This window comes from Balaenoptera borealis (genome assembly GCF_965194805.1).
Source record: "Balaenoptera borealis genome assembly, chromosome: 1".
In the NCBI taxonomy this organism is placed as follows: domain Eukaryota; kingdom Metazoa; phylum Chordata; class Mammalia; order Artiodactyla; family Balaenopteridae; genus Balaenoptera; species Balaenoptera borealis.
The window spans coordinates 37,028,329-37,048,058 of NC_138860.1; the positions used below are offsets into that span (position 1 = coordinate 37,028,329).

The 19,730-nt window shown below is 47.2% G+C and overlaps 1 protein-coding gene and 1 long non-coding RNA gene across 4 annotated transcripts in view; one reads left to right on the forward strand and one right to left on the reverse strand.

The window, feature by feature from the left end:
- PLXNA2 (plexin A2) overlaps positions 1–19,730 on the reverse strand; it is a 213,755-nt gene that overhangs the window by 19,672 nt on the left and 174,353 nt on the right. Inside the window, exons 14-18 of the mRNA XM_082363346.1 lie at positions 13,523–13,640; positions 11,249–11,385; positions 10,177–10,344; positions 9,937–10,030; positions 6,023–6,262 (exon numbers count right to left, since the gene is read on the reverse strand). Coding sequence (XP_082219472.1) covers positions 6,023–6,262; positions 9,937–10,030; positions 10,177–10,344; positions 11,249–11,385; positions 13,523–13,640 — 757 coding nt within the window. The remainder of the gene's footprint in view (positions 1–6,022; positions 6,263–9,936; positions 10,031–10,176; positions 10,345–11,248; positions 11,386–13,522; positions 13,641–19,730) is intronic.
- The window catches only part of LOC309634658, a 31,324-nt gene continuing 17,863 nt past the window's right edge, over positions 6,270–19,730 (forward strand). For all 3 annotated transcript variants that reach the window (XR_014248284.1, XR_014248285.1, XR_014248286.1), the window contains exon 1: positions 6,270–7,605. This is a non-coding gene — a long non-coding RNA (uncharacterized lncRNA). The remainder of the gene's footprint in view (positions 7,606–19,730) is intronic.

Genomic DNA, 19,730 nt, shown 5'->3' on the forward strand with positions numbered 1-19,730 from the left:
AACAACATTTGCATTATAGGGGTCCCAGAAGGAGAAGAGAGAGAGAAAGGACCCGAGAAAATATTTGAAGAGATTATAGTCGAAAACTTCCCTAACATGGGAAAGGAAATAGCTACCCAAGTCCAGGAAGCACAGAGAGTCCCATACGGGATAAACCCAAGGAGAAACACGCTGAGACACATAGTAATCAAATTGGCAAAAATTAAAGACAGAGAAAAATTATTGAAAGCAGCAAGGGAAAAATGACAACATACAAGGGAACTCACATAAGGTTAACAGCTGATTTCTCAGCAGAAACTCTACAAGCCAGACGGATTGGCATGATACACTTAAAGTGATTAAAGGGAAGAACCTACAACCAAGATTACTCTACCCAGCAAGGATCTCATTCAGATTTGATGGAGAAATCAAAAGCTTTACAGACAAGCAAAAGCTAAGAGAATGCAGCACCACCTAACCAACAAACACTAAAGGAACTTCTCTAAGTGGGAAACACAAGAGAAGAAAAGGACCTACAAAGACAAACCCAAAACAATTAAGAAAATGGTAATAGGAACATACATATTGATAATTACCTTAAACATGAATGTAGGGCTTCCCTGGTGGTGCAGTGGTTGAGAATCTGCCTGCCAATGCAGGGGACACGGGTTCAGGCCCTGGTCTGGGAAGATCCCACATGCCGCGGAGCAACTGGGCCTGTGAGCCACAACTACTGAGCCTGCACGTCTGGAGTCTGTGCTCCACAATAAGAGAGGCCGCGATAGTGAGAGGCCCGTGCACCGTGATGAAGAGTGGCCCCCGCTTGCCGCAACTAGAGAAAGCCCTCGCGCAGAAACGAAGACCCAACACAACCAAAAATAAATAAATTAAAAAAAAAAAAAAGACTAGGGGAGGAGGAGTGTAGGAAAAAATAAAAAAGACATGAATGGATTAAATGCTCCAACCAAAAGACACAGGCTTGCTGAATGGATACAAAAACAAGACCCATATATATGCTGTTTACAAGAGACCCACTGCAGACCTAGGGACACATACAGACTGAAACTGAGGGGATGGAAAAAGATATTCCATGCAAAAGAAATCAAGAGAAAGCTGGAGTGACAATACTCATATCAGATAAAATAGACTTTAAAATAAAGAATGTTACAAGAGACAAGGAAGGACACTGCGTAATGATCAAGAGATCAATCCAAGAAGATATAACAATTATATATGCACCCAACATAAGAGCACCTCAATACATAAGGCAACTGCTAACAGCTCTAAAAGAGGAAATCAACAGTAACACAGTAATAGTGGGGGACTTCAACACCTCACTTACACCAATGGACAGATCATCCAAACAGAAAATTAATAAGGAAACACAAGCTTTAAATGACACAATAGACCAGATAGATTTAATTGATATTTATAGGACATTCCATTCCAAAACAGCAGATTACACTTTCTTCTCAAGTGTGCACGGAACATTCTCCAGGATAGATCACATCTTGGATCACAAATCAAGCCTCAGTAAATTTAAGAAAATTGAAATCATGTCAACCATCTTTTCTGACCACAACACTATGAGATTAGAAATCAATTACAGGGAAAAAAACGTAAAATACACAAACACACGGAGGCTAAACAATACGTTACTAAATAACCAAGAGATCACTGAAGAAATCAAAGAGGAAATAAAAAAATACCTAGAGACAAATGACAATGAAAACACGACGATCCAAAACCTACGGGATGCAGCAAAAGCAGTTCTAAGAGGGAAGTTTATGGCTATACAAGCCCACCTCAAGAAACAAGAAAAATCTCAAATAAACAATCTAACGTTACACCTAAAGGAACTAGAGAAAGAAGAACAAACAAACCCCAAAGTTAGCAGAAGGAAAGAAATCATCAAGATCAGAGCAGAAATAAATGAAATAGAAACAAAGAAGACAATAGCAAAGATCAATAAAAGTAAAAGCTGGTTCTTAGAGAAGATAAACAAAATTGATAAACCATTAGCCAGACTCATGAAGAAAAAGAAGGAGAGGACTCAAATCAATAAAATTAGAGATGAAAAAGAAGAAATTACAACAGACACCGCAGAAATACAAAGCATCCTAAGAGACTACTACAAGCAACTCTATGCCAATAAAATGGACAACCTGGAAGAAATGGACAAATTCTTAGAAAGGTATAACCTTCCAAGACTGAACCAGGAAGAAATAGAAAATATGAACAGACCAATCACCAAGTAATGAAATTGAAACTGTGATTAAAAATTTTCCAACAAACAGGAGTCCAGGACCAGATGGCTTCACAGATGAATTCTATCAAACATTTAGAGAAGAGCTAACACCCATCCTTCTGAAACTCTTCCAAAAAATTGCAGAGGAAAGAACACTCCCAAACTCATTCTATGAGGCCACCATCACCCTGATACCAAAACCAGACAAAGATACTACAAAAAAAGAAAATTACAGACCAATATCACTGATGAATATAGATGCAAAAATCCTCAACAAAGTACTAGCAAACAGAATCCAACAACACATTAAAAGCATCATAGACCATGATCAAGTGGGATTTATCCCAGGGATGCAAGGATTCTTCAATATACGCAAATCAATCAATGTGATACACCATATTAACAAACTGAAGAATAAAAACCATATGATCACCTCAAAAGATGCAGAAAAAGCTTTTGACAAAATTCCACACCCATTTATGATAAAAACTCTCCAGAAAGTGAGCATAGAGGGAACCTACTTCAACATAATAAAGGCCATATATGAAAAACCCACAGCAAACATCATTCTCAATGGTGAAAAACTGAAAGCATTTCCTCTAAGATCAGGAATAAGACAAGGATGTCCACTCTCACCACTATTATTCAACATAGTTTTGGAAGTCCTAGCCACGGCAATCAGAGAAGAAAAAGAAATAAAAGGAATACAAATTGGAAAAGAAGGAGTAAAACTGTCACTGTTTGCAGATGACATGATAATATACATAGAGAATCCTAAAGATGCCACCAGAAAACTACTAGAGCTGGTCAATGAATTTGGTAATGTTGTAGGATACAAAATTAATGCACAGAAATCTCTTGCATTCCTATACACTAATGATGAAAAAACTGAAAGAGAAATTAAGGAAAGTCTCCCATTTACCATAGCAACAAAAAGAATAAAATAGCTAGGAATAAACCTACCTAGGGACAAAAGACCTGTATGCAGAAAACTATAAGACACTGATGAAAGAAATTAAAAATGATACCAACAGATGGAGAGATATACCATGTTCTTGGATTGGAAGAATCAATATTGTGAAAATGACTATACTACCCAAAGCGATCTACAGATTCAGTGCAATCCCTATCAAATTACCAATGGCATTTTTTACAGAACTAGAACAAAATGTCTTAAAATTTGTATGGAGACACAAAAGACCCCGAATAGCCAAAGCAGTCTTGAGAGAAAAAAATGGAGCTGGAGGAATCAGACTCCCTGACTTCAGGCTATACTATAAAGCTACAGTAATCAAGACAATATTGTACTGACACAAAAACAGAAATATAGATCAATGGAACAGGATAGAAAGCCCAGAGATAAACCCACACACCTATGGGCAACTAATCTATGACAAAGGAGGCAAGGATATACAATGGAGAAAAGACAGTCTCTTCAATAAGTGGTGCTGGGAAAAATGGACAGCTACATGTAAAGGAATGAAATTAGAACACTCCTTAACAGCATACACAAAAATAAACTCAAAATGGATTACACACCTAAATATAAGACCGGACACTATAAAACTCTTAGAGGAAAACATAGGAAGAACACTCTTTGACATAAATCACAGCAAGATATTTTTTGATCCACCTCCTAGAGTAATGGAAATAAAAACAAACAAAAAAAAACAAATGGGACCTACTGAAACTTAGAAGCTTTTGCACAGCAAAGGAAACCATAAACAAGACGAAAAGACAACCCTCAGAATGGGAGAAAATATTTGCAAATGAATCATCGGACAAAGGATTAATCTCCAAAATATATAAACAGCTCATGCAGCTCAATATTAAAAAAAACAAACAACCCAATCAAAAAAAGGGCAGAAGACCTAAATAGACATTTCTCCAAAGAAGACACACAGATGGCCAAGAAGCACATGAAAAGCTGCTCAACATCACTAATTATTAGAGAAATGCAAATCAAAACTACAATGAGGTATCACCTCACACCAGTTAGAATGGGCATCATCAGAAAATCTACAAACAACAAATGCCGGAGAGGGTATGGATAAAAGGGGACCCTCTTGCACTGTTGGTGGGAATGTAAATTGATACAGCCACTATGGAGAACAGTATGGAGGTCCCTTAGAGAACTAAAAATAGAATTACCATATGACCCAGCAATCCCACTACTGGGCATATACCCAGAGAAAACCATAGTTCAAAAAGACACATGCACCCCAATGTTCAATGCAGCACTATTTACAATAGCCAGGTCATGGAAGCAACCTAAATGCCCATCAACAGACAAATAGATAAAGAAGATGTGGTACATATATACAATGGAATATTACTCCGCTATTAAAAGGAACAAAATTGGGTCATTTGTAGAGACGTGGATGGATCTAGAGACTGTCATACAGAGTGAAGTAAGTCAGAAAGAGAAAAACAAATATCGTATATTAACACATGTATGTGGAACCTAGAAAGTGGTACAGATGAACTGGTTTGCCAAGCAGAAATTGAGACACAGAAATACAGAAAAAATATATGGACACCAAGGGGGAAAGCGGCGGGGGTGGAGGTGGTGGTGTGATGAATTGGGAGATTGGGATTGACATTTATTCACTGATGTGTATAAAATGGATGAGTAATAAGAAAAAAAAATTTGATAGTGGAATGGACTTGGAATCTTTGATCACCTAAGACAGTTCCTTGAACTTTGTAGGTGTCTAAAATAATATTCAATAATTCTTTGCCTACTGTTGATCTTAATGAACTAAATAAGGCTTTTGTCTTAGCTTTCTTAGTAAGTTATAATATAGAGAAAAGTGCATAAGTCATAAGTTTAACTATAAACTTATGACTTATGTGAGTTATCTGAACTCCCACTAGTATTACCACTACTCAGATCAAGAAACAGAACTTTCCCAGGACCTTGGAAGCCTTCCTTATACCATTTCCTCATCATGACCCCTGCTTTCTGCCCCCAAGGTAACCATTATCTTCACCATAAATTTGTTTTGCCCAGTTTTGAATTTTTTAAAAAGAAACCATACAGTGTATAGCATTTTATGTCTGCCTTGTTTTGCTGAATATTGCTCATGAGTTTTATTTCTGTTGTTGCTTGTAGCAATGCTCACTTATTTTTATTGTCTTCTATATTTTATTATATAAATGCAAAATATATTCTAATGTTGATGAACAAAATAAATAAATAAATAAATAAAAATAAAAAGAGATTAAAGAGGCGGGGTAAGGGCAGCAATGCAAAAACCAATGAGTGACTCCATGGTAAGTTTTTGGAGAGGACTTCTAACAGCCACAATTTAGACAGAAAAAGAGAAAACAAAGGGAAGAGAGAATGAAAGGGAGGAAGAGAGTGGTAAAGAGAAAGGAAGGGGAGACCAAACAGTAAACAAGTGAAAGTTTGGGGGAGGACGCAGGGGATAGAAGTGAAAGTGGTGGAGTAACACACACCTGGAAGGATGGCACCAGGGGACCGTGACCTCTTCACATTTGAGGGCAGTTACTGCGGTCACGGATGGGGTCAATAAAGGACATCGTTGCTTCCAGTGCACTGCAGGACTTTTAGGTCCCAAAGCTCAGAAGGACACACGGAAATACTCTACGGTGTTCCTTGAGAATCCCAAGTGCAAGGTATGTCACTCAGTGGGTCGATATCTATAACCAAGCTCCCTTCACAGGGAGATGACAGCCATGTGAGCCCATGTGCATCAAAGGGGGGTCAGGCCAGGAGAGGGGTGCTCCGGCCACCCCTGCGTGTGGCAGGCAGCCATCTCACCCTCCTACCTTCAGAATGATGGGGGATCCCGGCTTTTGATCCAAGACCCCAGTGGGGCTGAGCAGTTCAAAGGTCGGGTTGGGGTAGTAGATGAACTTGGTGTCGTTGTAAATCAGCAAGGACTGGACATTGTTAAAGACGAATCCAAACTCGTCTGGCCGTTCCACGGTGTCCAGGCCGGGCCGGTAGTCCGTGGTCAGAGAGGGTGCCAGGCAGGTCAGGGTGGTGGTGTTCACAACTTTGCACACCTAAAGGGCCCAAGAGCACGGCGTTCAAACACTCAGCAGGTGATGGAGGGGGTCACACTGCCGCCCTCCCACCCTTTGCTTATTTTGGCCGGTCTCCAGTGGGCTACTTGCTTGAGGAAAAGGGCTGTGAAATTGTTTTTTTTTTCTTTTTTGGCAGGGAGGGGTGTGTTTTAACTTCATTTATTCATTCACCAACACTGAGTGAGCACCTACTTTGTGCCAGGAACGGTGCCAGTAGTTGGGCCATCCGTGAAACAGTCACAGTCTATGGGGGAGACAAATGATTCGACAAGCATTACAGTGCAGTCCTGGCAGAGGACCTGGAGCACAGGAGGGGCACCAGCACTGTTAAATGCATGGATGGAGGTGAGAAACGTGCGGGTGTCTGTGTGTGTGCACGAGCCTGTGTTTGTGCGTATGCGTGCATGGCCTGAGGCAGGGTGAGGGTGACTCATGGGAGCTTTCCTTTGGAAGAGATGAATGAAATTTAATCTGAAGAATGTGTAGGACTTACCCAGACAGGGGGGATGGTAAGGGACCAAGTCCCTGGCAGAGAGAACAGCAGCAAAGTCCTGGGGATGAGGGAGCATGGATGTTTGCGGAAAAAGTAGGACAGAAGCAGTCTCCTGCTCATGTGTGTGTGTATGTGTGATGGAAAGAAGGAAGTTGTGTGAGAGGAGCACATAGTAGGTGGTCAGTTAATGTTTATTGAAAACACTGATGGATGAAAAGGATCCTTCACCTCCTTAAATGTTCTAGTCCGGATCTCTCTCTTCTCCAACCGAGTGCCCCCTAACTCTCCACGGGGGATATAACCTTGGTATTGACACTGAGTTCATAATGTCCTTTCTTCCTTGGTGGACCCTCATCTCCCAAATAACATCCTAGCTGAGCTGGCCCCACGTGGCATGTGTGGTGCCATTCTCTCCTCTGGTGGTTTAGTTTGCGGGCTTCCCAAGGCAGCAGCCAGATTGAAGAAAGCGCTCTAGGACCCCGTGTGGTCTGGGAAGAAAACCTGGACCCCTCCCCACCTCCTCCTGTCTCGCCCTGCACGGCTCAGTTTTGGCTCTGGGACACGGTGTCCCAGCAACAGCCAAGGGCATCTGTGAGAACCCTGCTCAAGTACACACTGTCCTGGCAGGTCCGCACATGTTGCGTGTCTGGCCAACATACACATACCCAGGCTTCATGTTCGGAAAACAAGATCGTGTGTGAAATTGCAAAAAAAAAGCTGACGCTTGCATAGAAATTATGTCAGAGCTCCAAGTCTTAACCCTCCCTTTCCAGAGGGAGTTGAAGAGTTTAAACCAACAGCTCACTGAGGGCTTCGTGCCGTGTTGGAGGTCAGTACCCATCCCCACCCTTTTCAGCTCATGCTTCAACAGCCCCTTGTGAACCTAATGTCCCTTTCACGTTCCAGCTGGGGACAGCCTGGCATGAGGAAAATGGTGGTGCGGTCAAACAGGCAGAGTTGAGCTGGGAGTCCCCTCTCTGGGCTCCGCAGGGCAGACCCCCAGCCCAAGCACCGCTTCCCTGTGCCGCCCCCCCCCCCCGCCCCAATCTTCCTCCCTGCTCACTCCAGTGCCCCTGGACGGGACTCCTCTGTGAATGAGCAAATCACCCCCAGACAAACAGCCTCCGTTTGCTCTCTGCCCAGCGCTGCATCGGCACTTTGCTAAACATTCCTTTGGGTTTTGCGGCCTTCGCTTCGGCCCTTCTCACTTGGGCTGCTTCCAAACCCAAAGGCAGGGGGTAGCCCCCGGGGACTGAGGATGACGTGGAGCCCAAGCAGGGCTTCAGGGGCAACATGGCTCTTTCTTACCACTCCTGAAAGAGAGGGCATCGGGTGGAGTTTACGGGCCTCCCATGCTGGGGCCCGGCTTGGTGGAAACCTGCACACCCAGGCCTTTCCTCCAGGCTGCCTGCCAGCCTGCAGGCTCCAGGCAGGTCCCTGTTGGAGCTCAGGGCCCCCAAAGCTCGAGAGGCAGGAGCTGTTTCTTAACTCCTTGAAGCACTGAGGTCCTGGTGGGTGGGCTGGGAGAACTGCTGGGGAGGTTCCTGCCTGGGGCTGCCAACGTGTCCTGGCGGGCGCACAGGATGCTCAGGACCCAAGCCTTCTCAGAAGGCTGCCAGGTGTGGGGAGGCCTGCCCAGCCCAGTCTTCTCTTCAAATAGCTTCCCGGGGACTAATGCTGCAGCCTTTGGAGGTTATAATCTTGTCAGTCATGCACTCATCCTCCAAAATTCCCTCTGTACTAGATTAACCATGTCTTTTATTTTCTGTGTTCTGAGGCTTTAACCTCTGGGGTCCTGCTGGTCCTGGAGGGGCTGCCCCTCGCCAGGCTGGCCAACTCCTAGAGACAGCAAACAGATGGAGGCAGCCTGGGAACACTGAGCCTCGGTCTGGAAGTGGGGCGGGGGCACAGCTCTTTTACTCGTGGATCGGGCTCTATGTTGGGATCTGGAGTTGTGTGCTCTTCTAGCCCAAAGAGCTGTGACCACAGTGGGTCACTGGAGGTGTGATACAGGTGTCTCCACGTCTCTGGCATGATGGAATGTCAAGCCCACCATCATCTCACGTGGTCTAGTTACGAAGAGTCAGATGTTTGGGATCTAGCTTGGTCCTGCCACCAGCCACCTTCATGATTGGGGGCAAGTCATTACTCCTTTCTGGCCTTTGTTTTCTAAGATATACCGTGAGAAGTTTGGACCAGATCATCCCTGAGACCTTTCCAGATCTAGCCTTCTGGCAGCCTGTCATTTTCTGTATTTCTCTGTTTCCTCGGGAAGCCTCAAGCATGCTGGGAATGTGTCAGGGATAAGAGGGTAGATCCAACACCATCTTGCCCATCTCCGTCTCCATCTCAGCCTCGTCAATCCCCAGAAGGTCAAAGCAGTAATTCATATGAACAATAATGGCCATAATAGCATCTCCTGGACTATAATTATGAATACAATAACGTTTCAGAAAATATTGACTGAAAAGAGTAAGATGGAGCCAGTAGAACGAACTAAAAAATTTATAACAACATAGCAGACATTCTGCTCTTATGATGGAGAACTTTTTAACATCACAAAAATCCATAGTGGAAAAAAATTAAATTACATGGGTCTGCACAGGGAATAAAGTGAAATGTTCAGCTTGATCATCTTAGCAACCAGGATGGAATTATCTGCATGCAGTGACTAACATTTATCAGGTGCCAGCCTAGTGGCAGGTTACAAATCTGCGAGGCAAGTCTTATCATCAGCATTTCTAGCCAGGGAAGGGAGGATCAGAGACGTTAAACGACTTGATCATGGTTGTAGAGCTAATAGATGGCGGTGTTTTGTTTCCAATTCACAGATGTCTGAATCTGGATCCAGAATTTCTTCCCCCTCTCACACTACCTCTTATCAGACCTCAAAGTGAACATGGCAGAAAACAAGAGCCCTTTTGCACCATATCTTAAGCTCAGAAGCCAGTATGTTTATACACTCATGACATCACCTTCTGACAAGAAATGATTATACTGTAATTATAAAAATCATTGTGAGGCCCAGGTGTTTGGGGCCATGATTCTGGACTCTTCTCTGGTGGTCGAATATCCCAGTGCCTAACACAGACCTTATCACACTGCAAAACACAGACACAGCCTTGTTTCCTGCAGATCAGGGGGACCCGTGGTTACTCACATTGACAGATTCTTTGCCATTAAACTTGACTCGGATCCTTGGCTCCTGAATGACATCCAGGTTGAAGCCTGTGATGGTCAGGGGTGTGTGGCCACTGGGAACAAGCAGAGTCTGGGTTAGGTGAAAAACCCTCTCAAACTGCTACCACTTGCCCCCCTAGGATCCTCACAGGAGCTGCACTTGGGCAGAAGGGATTAGGTTGCACGGCGGCTGGGTGTGTCCCCACCCGCTCTGCCTCACCTGGCGATACTCCACTCAGGCTCAATGCGCTGCACCCGGGGGTCATCTATGTACTCGAACTGCAGGTTGTTGTCCACACGGGCTCGGTCGACACTCACAGAGACAGGGACGGGCCCCAGCCCATTGGACGACGGGGGTGAGACACACACGATCTCATTCATTGATCGCCTACAGGGAGACCGCAGGAGGGTCGTGAGCAAAGGCATGGGCAAGAGGGGCAGCCTCTGGCCTGAGAAGGGGTTTTCCCCGGTTGGGGGGTATGGCCCAGGAATGTTCTTCTGTCCTTTTATACTCTAGACTAGGGAACATCCCTTAGCAGTGTGTATCAGTGCTTCTTTTTACCTGAGATCCCACTCCAGTTGGATTAGGGAGGGAGCCAACTGGAGAAGGGGATTAGAGAAGGTGGGGCAGGGGCAGGGCTCCTTGGGCTTTGGGGGAACTCCTCTTTTCTGGATTTATCTAGACCATGACTATTTAGCCAGTGCTTAGTGTCTGGTCAGTCAGTTAATAAATTGAGCACCTACTATGCAGAGAAGCAAATATCCAGTCCTTGCCCTCAGGCAGTTTATGGTCCAGGGAGGAGATTTACTGGGCAAGTTGGGTTCTTATCCAGGGGTCCTTTCAGAATTCTCTCTAGATTCTGTACATCCCCAGGGCTTCATCGGAATATCTGACAAATAGTAGGTGTTCAATTTTTAGCACATAAGAGATGCCCTGAGGATTGCAGAGGACAGAGGCCATGCAATCTCCATGTTTCTCAAGTCACCATGGTGGGGACAAAATGAATGCTTGATCCTGGTGGTGACTGAGAGCTCCTGGGAACCTCCCTCATCAGCAGTTCTTATGGTCCTCACTTCTAAATATTTGTAGAAGTATTTAGCCCCTATGATACTCATGATACAAATTGACTAGTGGTATATATTTCTTACAGTGACTGGAATGGTGTTTGGGCCCAGGACATGACACATAACATGGAGAGGATGGGGCAGGCACATATGTGAACATGCACAGGAACATGTGTGCACAGGCCTCACGTGTACAGTCTCCTAGTGCTCCTTCGAGCCCATCTCACCCATAGAACTCGCAGGTCTGGTTGCCCAGGTAAACGGCCACGCTGCTCCCAGCCCCAAGGTAATGGCCCGTGATGGTCACCATGGTGCCTCCGGACTCTGGCCCTCGGATGGGGTTGAGTGACAACACGGAAGGGTTCTTTGGGAGGAAGCAGAGAAATGATCACAGCTCAGGTTTTACCCAAAGGGAGAAACCCAGACTAGACTTAAAGACAGAAGGAGGGACTGTGTCCACACTCAGAGTGAACCCTTTCTAATCCCAAACACTCTCTGCCTACCCTAGAGCTGAGACCCTTTCTAAGAAGAGGCTCCAGGCATATCCAGGGAAGGCAGAAGGGCCACGTTTTGCAATTAATTAACTCCCCTGGGAGTCTTATGCTCATAACACTGATGGGAAGGCAGAGATGACACTGACTAATCTATCAATTAGTCTGCAAATTGAGAACAATTTGAAAATGCTTCTCTATCTGGAGCGCATACTGATTTTTTTGGCACAAAATCGTTAGGGCTGAATAAAGGATCCCTGCCTGGATTGGGCCACCAAAAGGATCCATTAATGGCCCAGGCTCGTGTCCTTCCGTCCCTCCCTAAGCAAGATAAGGGCACAACAGGGTGCCTGGTGCAGAGACCTGTCAGTAAATGTTAGATGTGTCTTCCCTGACCTTCACCAGGAGGATGGCCCATCGTTGGCTGGGATTTTCTAGTAAGCTCACTAAATTGTAAAATTAAGCCTGAAGCCTAAAAGAAATGTCATCTGGCCTAAAATGCATCAGAAAGAAATTGCTCCTGCCTAGCGAGCAGCGGAGTGGAGTGGAAAGTGCATTTAACTGAGCACCTACACAGGCATGAACTCTAGTCCACATTAGCTACTCACTAGTGATGGGCCCTGAAGCAAGTTTCTGGATCACTCTGGGCTTTTGTTCCCTCCTCTGTCAAGACAGGAGGGTGGGCTACATGATCTCTAAAGCCCTCCCAGCTCTGACACTCTACAGCTCTCTCCATCCAGTCTTTCTGGGTTTGCTTCTCACACAAGACCCTGTCTGTCCTGCACAGGAGATGGGGTAGGTGGGCTGCATATAGGCCATGGTACCCTCCCATCTGAGAGAAGACTGGTACAAGGAAAAGGTGGAGGTGCTGAGATAAGAAGGCGGAGACTGGAAAACCTAAAACAAGCAGTAAAGTGCTTTAGAGAGAAGAGAATTTTGTGGTCAAATAATTTTTCAATACTCTGAGCAAGGCTGGTTTGACCCCCTCCGCTGGTGTTAACACTTTTTTTTTTTTTAATTAATTTATTTATTGATTTATGGCTGTGTTGGGTCTTCGTTTCTGTGAGAGGGCCTTCTCCAGTTGCGGCAAGCGGGGGCCACTCTTCATCGCGGTGCGCGGGCCTCTCACTATCGCGGCCTCTCATGTTGCGGAGCACAGGCTCCAGACGCGCAGGCTCAGCAATTGTGGCTCACGGGACCAGTTGCTCCGCGGCATGTGGGATCTTCCCAGACCAGGGCTCGAACCCGTGTCCCCTGCACTGGCAGGCAGACTCTCAACCACTGCGCCACCAGGGAAGCCCGGTGTTAACACTTTTTAATGAAGAACTTGATATGGCAATGTTGGTTAGGTGTCAGAAAAGGGACTTTGGGGCCCAAGAAGCAGGTTGTTCAGCAAGAGAAAATAAAGCCTTTGTGATTCCACCATCTGTTGCTTGGGTGGGAAGAAGGGTTTCCAGGGCTGAGTGTGTGCATATGTGTGTGTAACCACACCAACACACAGAGCAGCTCACTCGTACATCCCACTCCCATGGTCCCGCACACAGACATGCGTTCCTGCAGGATTTCAAATGGCTCCTCTAAACTCCCACTTAAATATCCTTGGCAGAAAACAAAGCGTGTGGATAAATATAGGCCTTTTTAATTAGGTCCCTCAGACGATCTGTCCTCATTAGGCTGGAATTAGACAGAGACATCACATTGGCGGGACAAAGGGCAGCCCCTCCCCACCCTGCGTCTAGGATCCACTTTCTAAGAAAGGCCTGATTTTGCTTATTTAGAACTCTGACCTGTGGCTCTCTGGGACACCAAAATCTCCAAAGTGTTGTTGGTCATGCACTTGACCCACCCAGGAAAGACAGGCTTTCCCTTTTCTGGTCTCCTACTCCATCTGCGAGAAGCCTGGAGGTGCCGGCTTGGGAGAGGGGTGGGTGGGACTTTCCTGGGAGAAGTCTGGAGCAGAAATGTGCCCTTGCTAGAAGCCCGTAGCTCAGCACTAGACCCAATACTCACCACAAATGTGTACTGTTGATGGGATTTGGTCATGAACTCTGGCTTACACTCTCCAATGCACAGGCGCACGGGCCCAGAGGTGGTCCCCACAAGGGCATGGCCCATCTCACAAACGATCCTGAGGAGAGAGCAAACCTTTCCATGAGAGACTTGGGGAGAGCTGCATCCCTGCCCCAGCTTGCTCACCCCGTCATAGTCACAGTGAATGACTCATCACAGTCTTACAATAGTGCTGGACCAAGACTCAGCTTGCTCAACCATGTGGCTGTGTGACCTTGGGTAAAGTACTTTCCCTCTCTGGGCTTTAGTCTCTCATCGGTACAATGAGAGGTTGGATGAGCTCATCTCTAAAGCCCTCGAAACGCTATGCTGCCTATTTCTATGAGCAAGCCTGTAGTCCCCAGTGCCTAGCGCAGGGCTTAGCATTGGGTATCAACCCAATATTTGTGGAATAAACCTAATGTTCAACAGAGATCTAGGGGCAGTAATTTAGTGCTCTTTGTGACAAGCCAACACTGCAACACTCCCGAGAAGAGGGAGTGAGGACTGATTTGCCAAGCTGATTCAATTGTGGTTTGTTTCCTGCAGTGAGGGAACAGATAATCTGGTGAGATAGTGAGTTCCCCAAACCGGGAGCTCCCAGCTGAATGGGAGGAGCGGCATCCAGTGGCAGCAGGCGAGGGGGTGGGAGGTGGATGAGTTCATTAGGACAGCAATCGAAACTGGACTCCCACTTAATCAAGGGCTGAGCTCACGGAGCTGGTGGGCGAGGCAGTGAACCACCCCTGGGGTTGGAAGTCATGTCTCACATCAACAGGAGAGCTGGAGAACGGGGTGGGGGGTGGTGAGGCACTCTCTCTCGTGATGTGCAGCTTGATACCCCCAGTGAGGGCTTCCCTGGTGCCTGAGATAAGTTATAACAAGCACATTTACAGACGGGTTGCCTTAGCCACAGCAGACTCTAGAAAGAGTGGGCAGCTGGAGGATATGGGAGGAACTGAAGAAATCAGATTCTTGGGGGGATCTCTTGCCTGGAATTTTAAGGCATGGGATGGGTGGGAAAGGGCTCCACCAGGCTCAGCAAAAAGGAACCCAGGGGACAGATGGAAGGCTTTTCTTTTCTTCTCAATGCCATTTAAGAGTTCAGTCTGAGCAGTCTGGTGCCCTTGGAAGGTTGGTTTGGTGGGGAGGCAGAAAAACAGAACTCCCCTCCACTAACCCCCAGCATTACCCAGGCACGGTGGGGAAGATCCGCGTTTAACGGAGGATGCTTATCTCAACAACTTCTCTAGGAAGGAAGGTAACTAAACAGAGATTTCATTTTGATGTAATAAAACTTGCATTAAACAAATACATGGCGTGCTCACACACACGGCATGCCAACGATCTCCAGCTCCTTCATAACAGTTAATCCCAAATAAGTACTTTCACTCCTGGTGAATATTTACTTAACATACAATGACTGTCTTATTACGTTTAGCATATTAGGTTCGACAAGAAAGTACTGAGTGCACGTCAAAGGATGTTCTCCTTTCCCTTTCTCTGTGAATAAATAAATTATGAACCCACAGTAAAGATGATAGTGATGATCAATTAGTATTTTACACGTAACCGTCTCCTTAAACCTCATTAGCGGAGCATTTGAGAAGCTTAATTTAAGGTACTACGTGGGGTTATTTCCATGCTGCTACCTGCTTGGAGTAACAACTCTCCCATCCTGCTTCCTGGGCCCCAGCGCCTGCTCCTGTTTGGGGCCCCTGTCATCCTGTCACAGTGCTCCGGGCTCTCAAGGAGCATCAGAGGATTATCGGCTCTCTACTGGGGGTATGGGGAGTGAAGAAGAGGAGGCAGCAGATAAGTCTCTGTCTCTCTCTTCTAATCAGTGCTTTCTTGTCCCTCACTCACCCCCCTTGGCCACTGTGCTGGAGCCACCCTCGAGAGGAAAAGCAGGAGCAAATCATGGCAGGCTTGAAGTCATGGAAAGAGGAAACATGAGAACACGTAAAGGGCATAGGCATATTTGCTCCTCCTGAGGCCTGTCTAGGAGAGGAGAAGGCTAGAATGGCCTGTTCAGCTGTCTGGGGCGTCTTGGCACACTGTCTTTTCTAGAACATTTTCTTGCTCAGGGTTTGTGGCCCAAAAGATGAGCTTTGCATGTCAAGCACGTGGGAGAAGAGGGTGGATGGGAGATGGCACTGCCCAAGTGCCCAAGGCTGAATGCCTGCAGTTGGCTCTCAATGTCCCTCCTGGAAGGGTATGATGCAGGGGCCCAGGAGCTAGGCTGCAGGGAGGCCCTAGAGCTGAACCACGGGTTCCCTTCCTTGGCACTGCAGCTGACTCCTTTCCCCGCTGGTGGAATGCGGTTCTACTTCATCCAGTGAGTGGGAGAGGAGCAGGAGTCGGCAGTGGACTGTAGAATGGTCTGGGTTGGTAAGTCTAAGAGCTGGTGAGAGTCCTGAGGACTCAGACCACATCGTGGAAGAATTCTAATGACCTCTAACTCTTCTTCCTTTTTATTCCTGGGACCCAGTGCTTGCAGCGAAGGATGGAGAGGCCTCCTTGAGTGTATCTGTTATTGGCATTTGTTCTCCGAGCTCAAGAAGATAGAGGGTTAAAGTAAGAAGCAAGGGCAGCTATAGGGAGTGGAGAGGGTTATATTGAGAAATGAGGGTCAGGCCAAAGCAGATTCTGTACCTCAACAATAACACGAGCTACAATTTGTTGAGCTGTGTGTGGCAGGCACTGGACCAGAGAGGATCCTGTGTCATCCTCAGGCATCCTACAGGGTGGGTCTTACTGTCTCCATGTTTATAGACAAGGAAGCCAAGGCTCAGAAGCCAAGTGACTCATCTGTGGCCATAGTGCTGGGAAGTGGCAGAGCCATGATTCAAATCCAGGTCAGCCTGGCTCCGAAGCTCATGCCTTTGACCATTCCACTCTACTGACCCTAGAATCAGTGGAATTCTCTCTGTGTCTTTTGTGGAAGGGACAGGATGGACATGGTGGCCGTGCCAGGATGGAGGTGAGGTGGTTGTTGGGGGGCTGGGGCTGGAGGAAGGGGAGGTAGGGTAGACCTGTCTGGGTTCCTAAGACTCTGAGACATAACCACCTGCGCCCCGTCCCTCCCTGGTTGGAGATGACCACAGGCAGCGGTGTGGGCACCACTTCCTCATTCAGGCCTTACAGGTCAGCAAAGTTCCTGTGGTTTGACTTCTAGGGGCCTCCTGCCTCTTCTCGGTGTCCCTGGTAGCTTTAGGCTCCCTGTGTATTATCAGGAGACAACAGCTGGGGATGCCTAAAGTTTCTCCTTGTAAAATGAGAAGTTAGACTAAATAACTCTCTAATCGTTATTTAGCTTCAACATTGGGAGGCTTGACTCCTCCTGCTGGACAGGAGCTTCTGGATTCACAATAGTGCCACCGATAAGCTTTCTAATGGTGGGAGTTGCAGATTGCATAGGGCATAGAAGTTATTGCTTCTGACATCCTAGGGCCATAGAAGTGATTGTAGAGGTCCATTTCTACATACCCATTTCCAGATGAGACATTTGAGGATCAGGGAGCAAAGAGACTTGCCCAAAGTCACATAGCTCATCAATAGCTGAGCTCCGGGCACCCAGCCGGGTGCCCTCGCCTCACACCGCACCACCTCCCATAGATTGGCAAAGATGGTGCCTTTCTCCCCGTGAGTGTGCATCCTTGGGGTGGGGAGCACAAGCATCTAACATCCATCAAGACATGGTTGAGTTCGTAGGTGCAGCAGATGAGAGGGAGGGGGTCTGAGGACCCAAGCTGAGTCCATCTCATACACAGCCCCTGTCCCAGGCAGGGCTGAGCTGCAGCCTCAACCCACATCTCATCACCCAGGAAACATCCTGTGATGGAATCATCTGGCCCTCCACAGACCTGTGGGGCACTGATTGCAAGACTAAGCGGGGCCCTTTAACCAACATTAACCTAATTGCTGACTGATAGATGGCACGGCACAAGCATATGGTGAGTCATTACTGTGCCCGCTAATCCTGCCCGTGCCCGGGACTCTGCACTGGGCCCATTTAGCCAAATCCATCTCTCACAGATATCGATAATGATTGTGCCTGCTGCTCACTGCCCAAGATGGAGGCTTTAATGATGTTAACAAACTCTCAGTAATGAGCCTGGCACGGCTGGAAACCAGGGCTGCGTGCAGGCAAGGTGAGGAACGTGCCTGCTGCCTCCTGCCTGCCCCGCGCCTGAGGAGATGACGGGGCTGGTTTTCTAGGGTGACTGCTGGCCTTGGTAGGGACCCCTGGCAACCATTCACCTCCCCAGGCTCCTTTTGTATCCTCACTTCTAGTTTTTCTTGGAACTTTCTTCTCCAGGGCCCTGGGTGAGTGTGATGCATTTGATTTCAAAGATATTGAATAGAACAATATTTCCTTATGTTCCTATGGCACGTTACAGTCTTCACATTTTCATCTTACTGAATTCTCTCCCAAAACCCATGCAGTAGGGATCATGATTTCCATTGGACCAATGAAGATTAGAGAGACCAAACAGTTTGCTAAGGTCTCAGGGCTGGCAGGTAGAGGAGGCAGGATTTAGAAGACCCTTGGATCCCAATTCTCATGCGATTTCCATGTTCAGCTGCCCAAGATTTACACCTCTCAATTCAAAGCCTTACCCTTCAGTCCCCCGCGAACCCTTTCCTTTGGAGTCCTGTGGCATCTCACCAAGTTGGAGACTTGACCTGTGTCCAGTGGCCCAAGGCAGCTCCTTGAGGCCAAGGTGGGTCTGGGGTCAGTGTGACTGAGAGTCTAGCTGGGTGTGGCAGGGCGCTGGGCTCTGTAAAGCCATCTGATCTTGACGAGCCCGACAGCTTTCCCCTCCTCTTCTAGCTCAGAAGCGCTACTTATATCATTTCCCCCTTTCCTCTTCCTCATGTCTTTCCTGTAGACCCAGCCCGTCTTCCCTCTATGATTCACTCCTTGAAGGGACAAGGCTGTCAGTGAAGGGTCAGGTCTGCAGGATCTGAATGTCAGCAGGATCAGGCAGCTCCTTCTTCTCCCCTGCTGGGTGTCCCCAAAGTCGGGGAACTCACCCCTCTGACTCCGACCCTGCCCTGGCCACAGTGGAATCATGGCCCCTGACCCAGAAGGCCACAGGCTGATGGATAATGGAATTTTCAGGCCACTCTTACCCAGGAGTCTTGCCCCATGGCTGTTAGGGAACGGAAAGAGGCCTGAACCAAAAGTTAGGAGACTTGAGTTCCAACTCTGCCATGGCCACTTATGCACTGAGTGAATGGGGGAAGTCATTTCACTTCCCAAGTCTTTTACTCTCTCCTACTTTGTAAAAGGGTGATAACAATGTCTACCTCTCAGAGTCCTTACCAATTAAAAGCAAGAGAATGGATGAGAAAGTGTAAGTGCTGATGAAAGATGAAGTGTCATTTTTAAGGTTGGAAATGGAAACATTTCCAACATACGGTTGGAAAAAAAGAAACAACTTTTCTGGTTGTTACTAAAGGCTGGCTCTGGGGAGGCTGTGAGGGGAGGAGCTACAGGAGAGGAACCCTGCTCATGGTCACGTTCCCAGGACCCCCTGCAGAGCTGTGTGCCCACTGGAACCAGGGTGACTTGACCCAATTTTACAAGATAAATCATGCAGAAAGATCTGGCTGCTCCCCTCCCTTTCTCCATAGGAGGGGAAGCATCACTCCTTCTACCCTCCCACCCCCAGCATCCCCCTAACTTCATGCCCACCTCCTGCCCACCAACTTCACAGCGGCCGCCACTGCCAAATGAACACCCCAAATTGGAACATATGTCACTTCTGGAGCCCCGTCCTCCTGTCCGCTGCTACATGCTTATTTTCTAATTTCCAGCTGACATTTCCCTTAGTGAAATAAATGAATTTGCTCTGGCGGAGGCCCTGCTCAGATTAAGCTGCTGTCAGAGCCCCATGAGCCAAACAAATTGTTGCCTGCAGCCCACCGAGCAGGATGCATTCCAATGGGGGCTATCGGGGGGAGGGGCGGGGGAAAGCGAGGAGGAGGAGAATGGACGGGCTGGGAAAGTGGCTCAGTTAGCCAGTGGGCAGGAGAAGACCAACTGTGGGGGAGCATTGCACCGGGACCCCTGATGCCAGAGGAGCCAGGGAATCGGGAATCAAACAGAATAGGATATTCTAAGAGTGGAGATGGGCTAGGAGAGGGCCCTGGGAAGGCT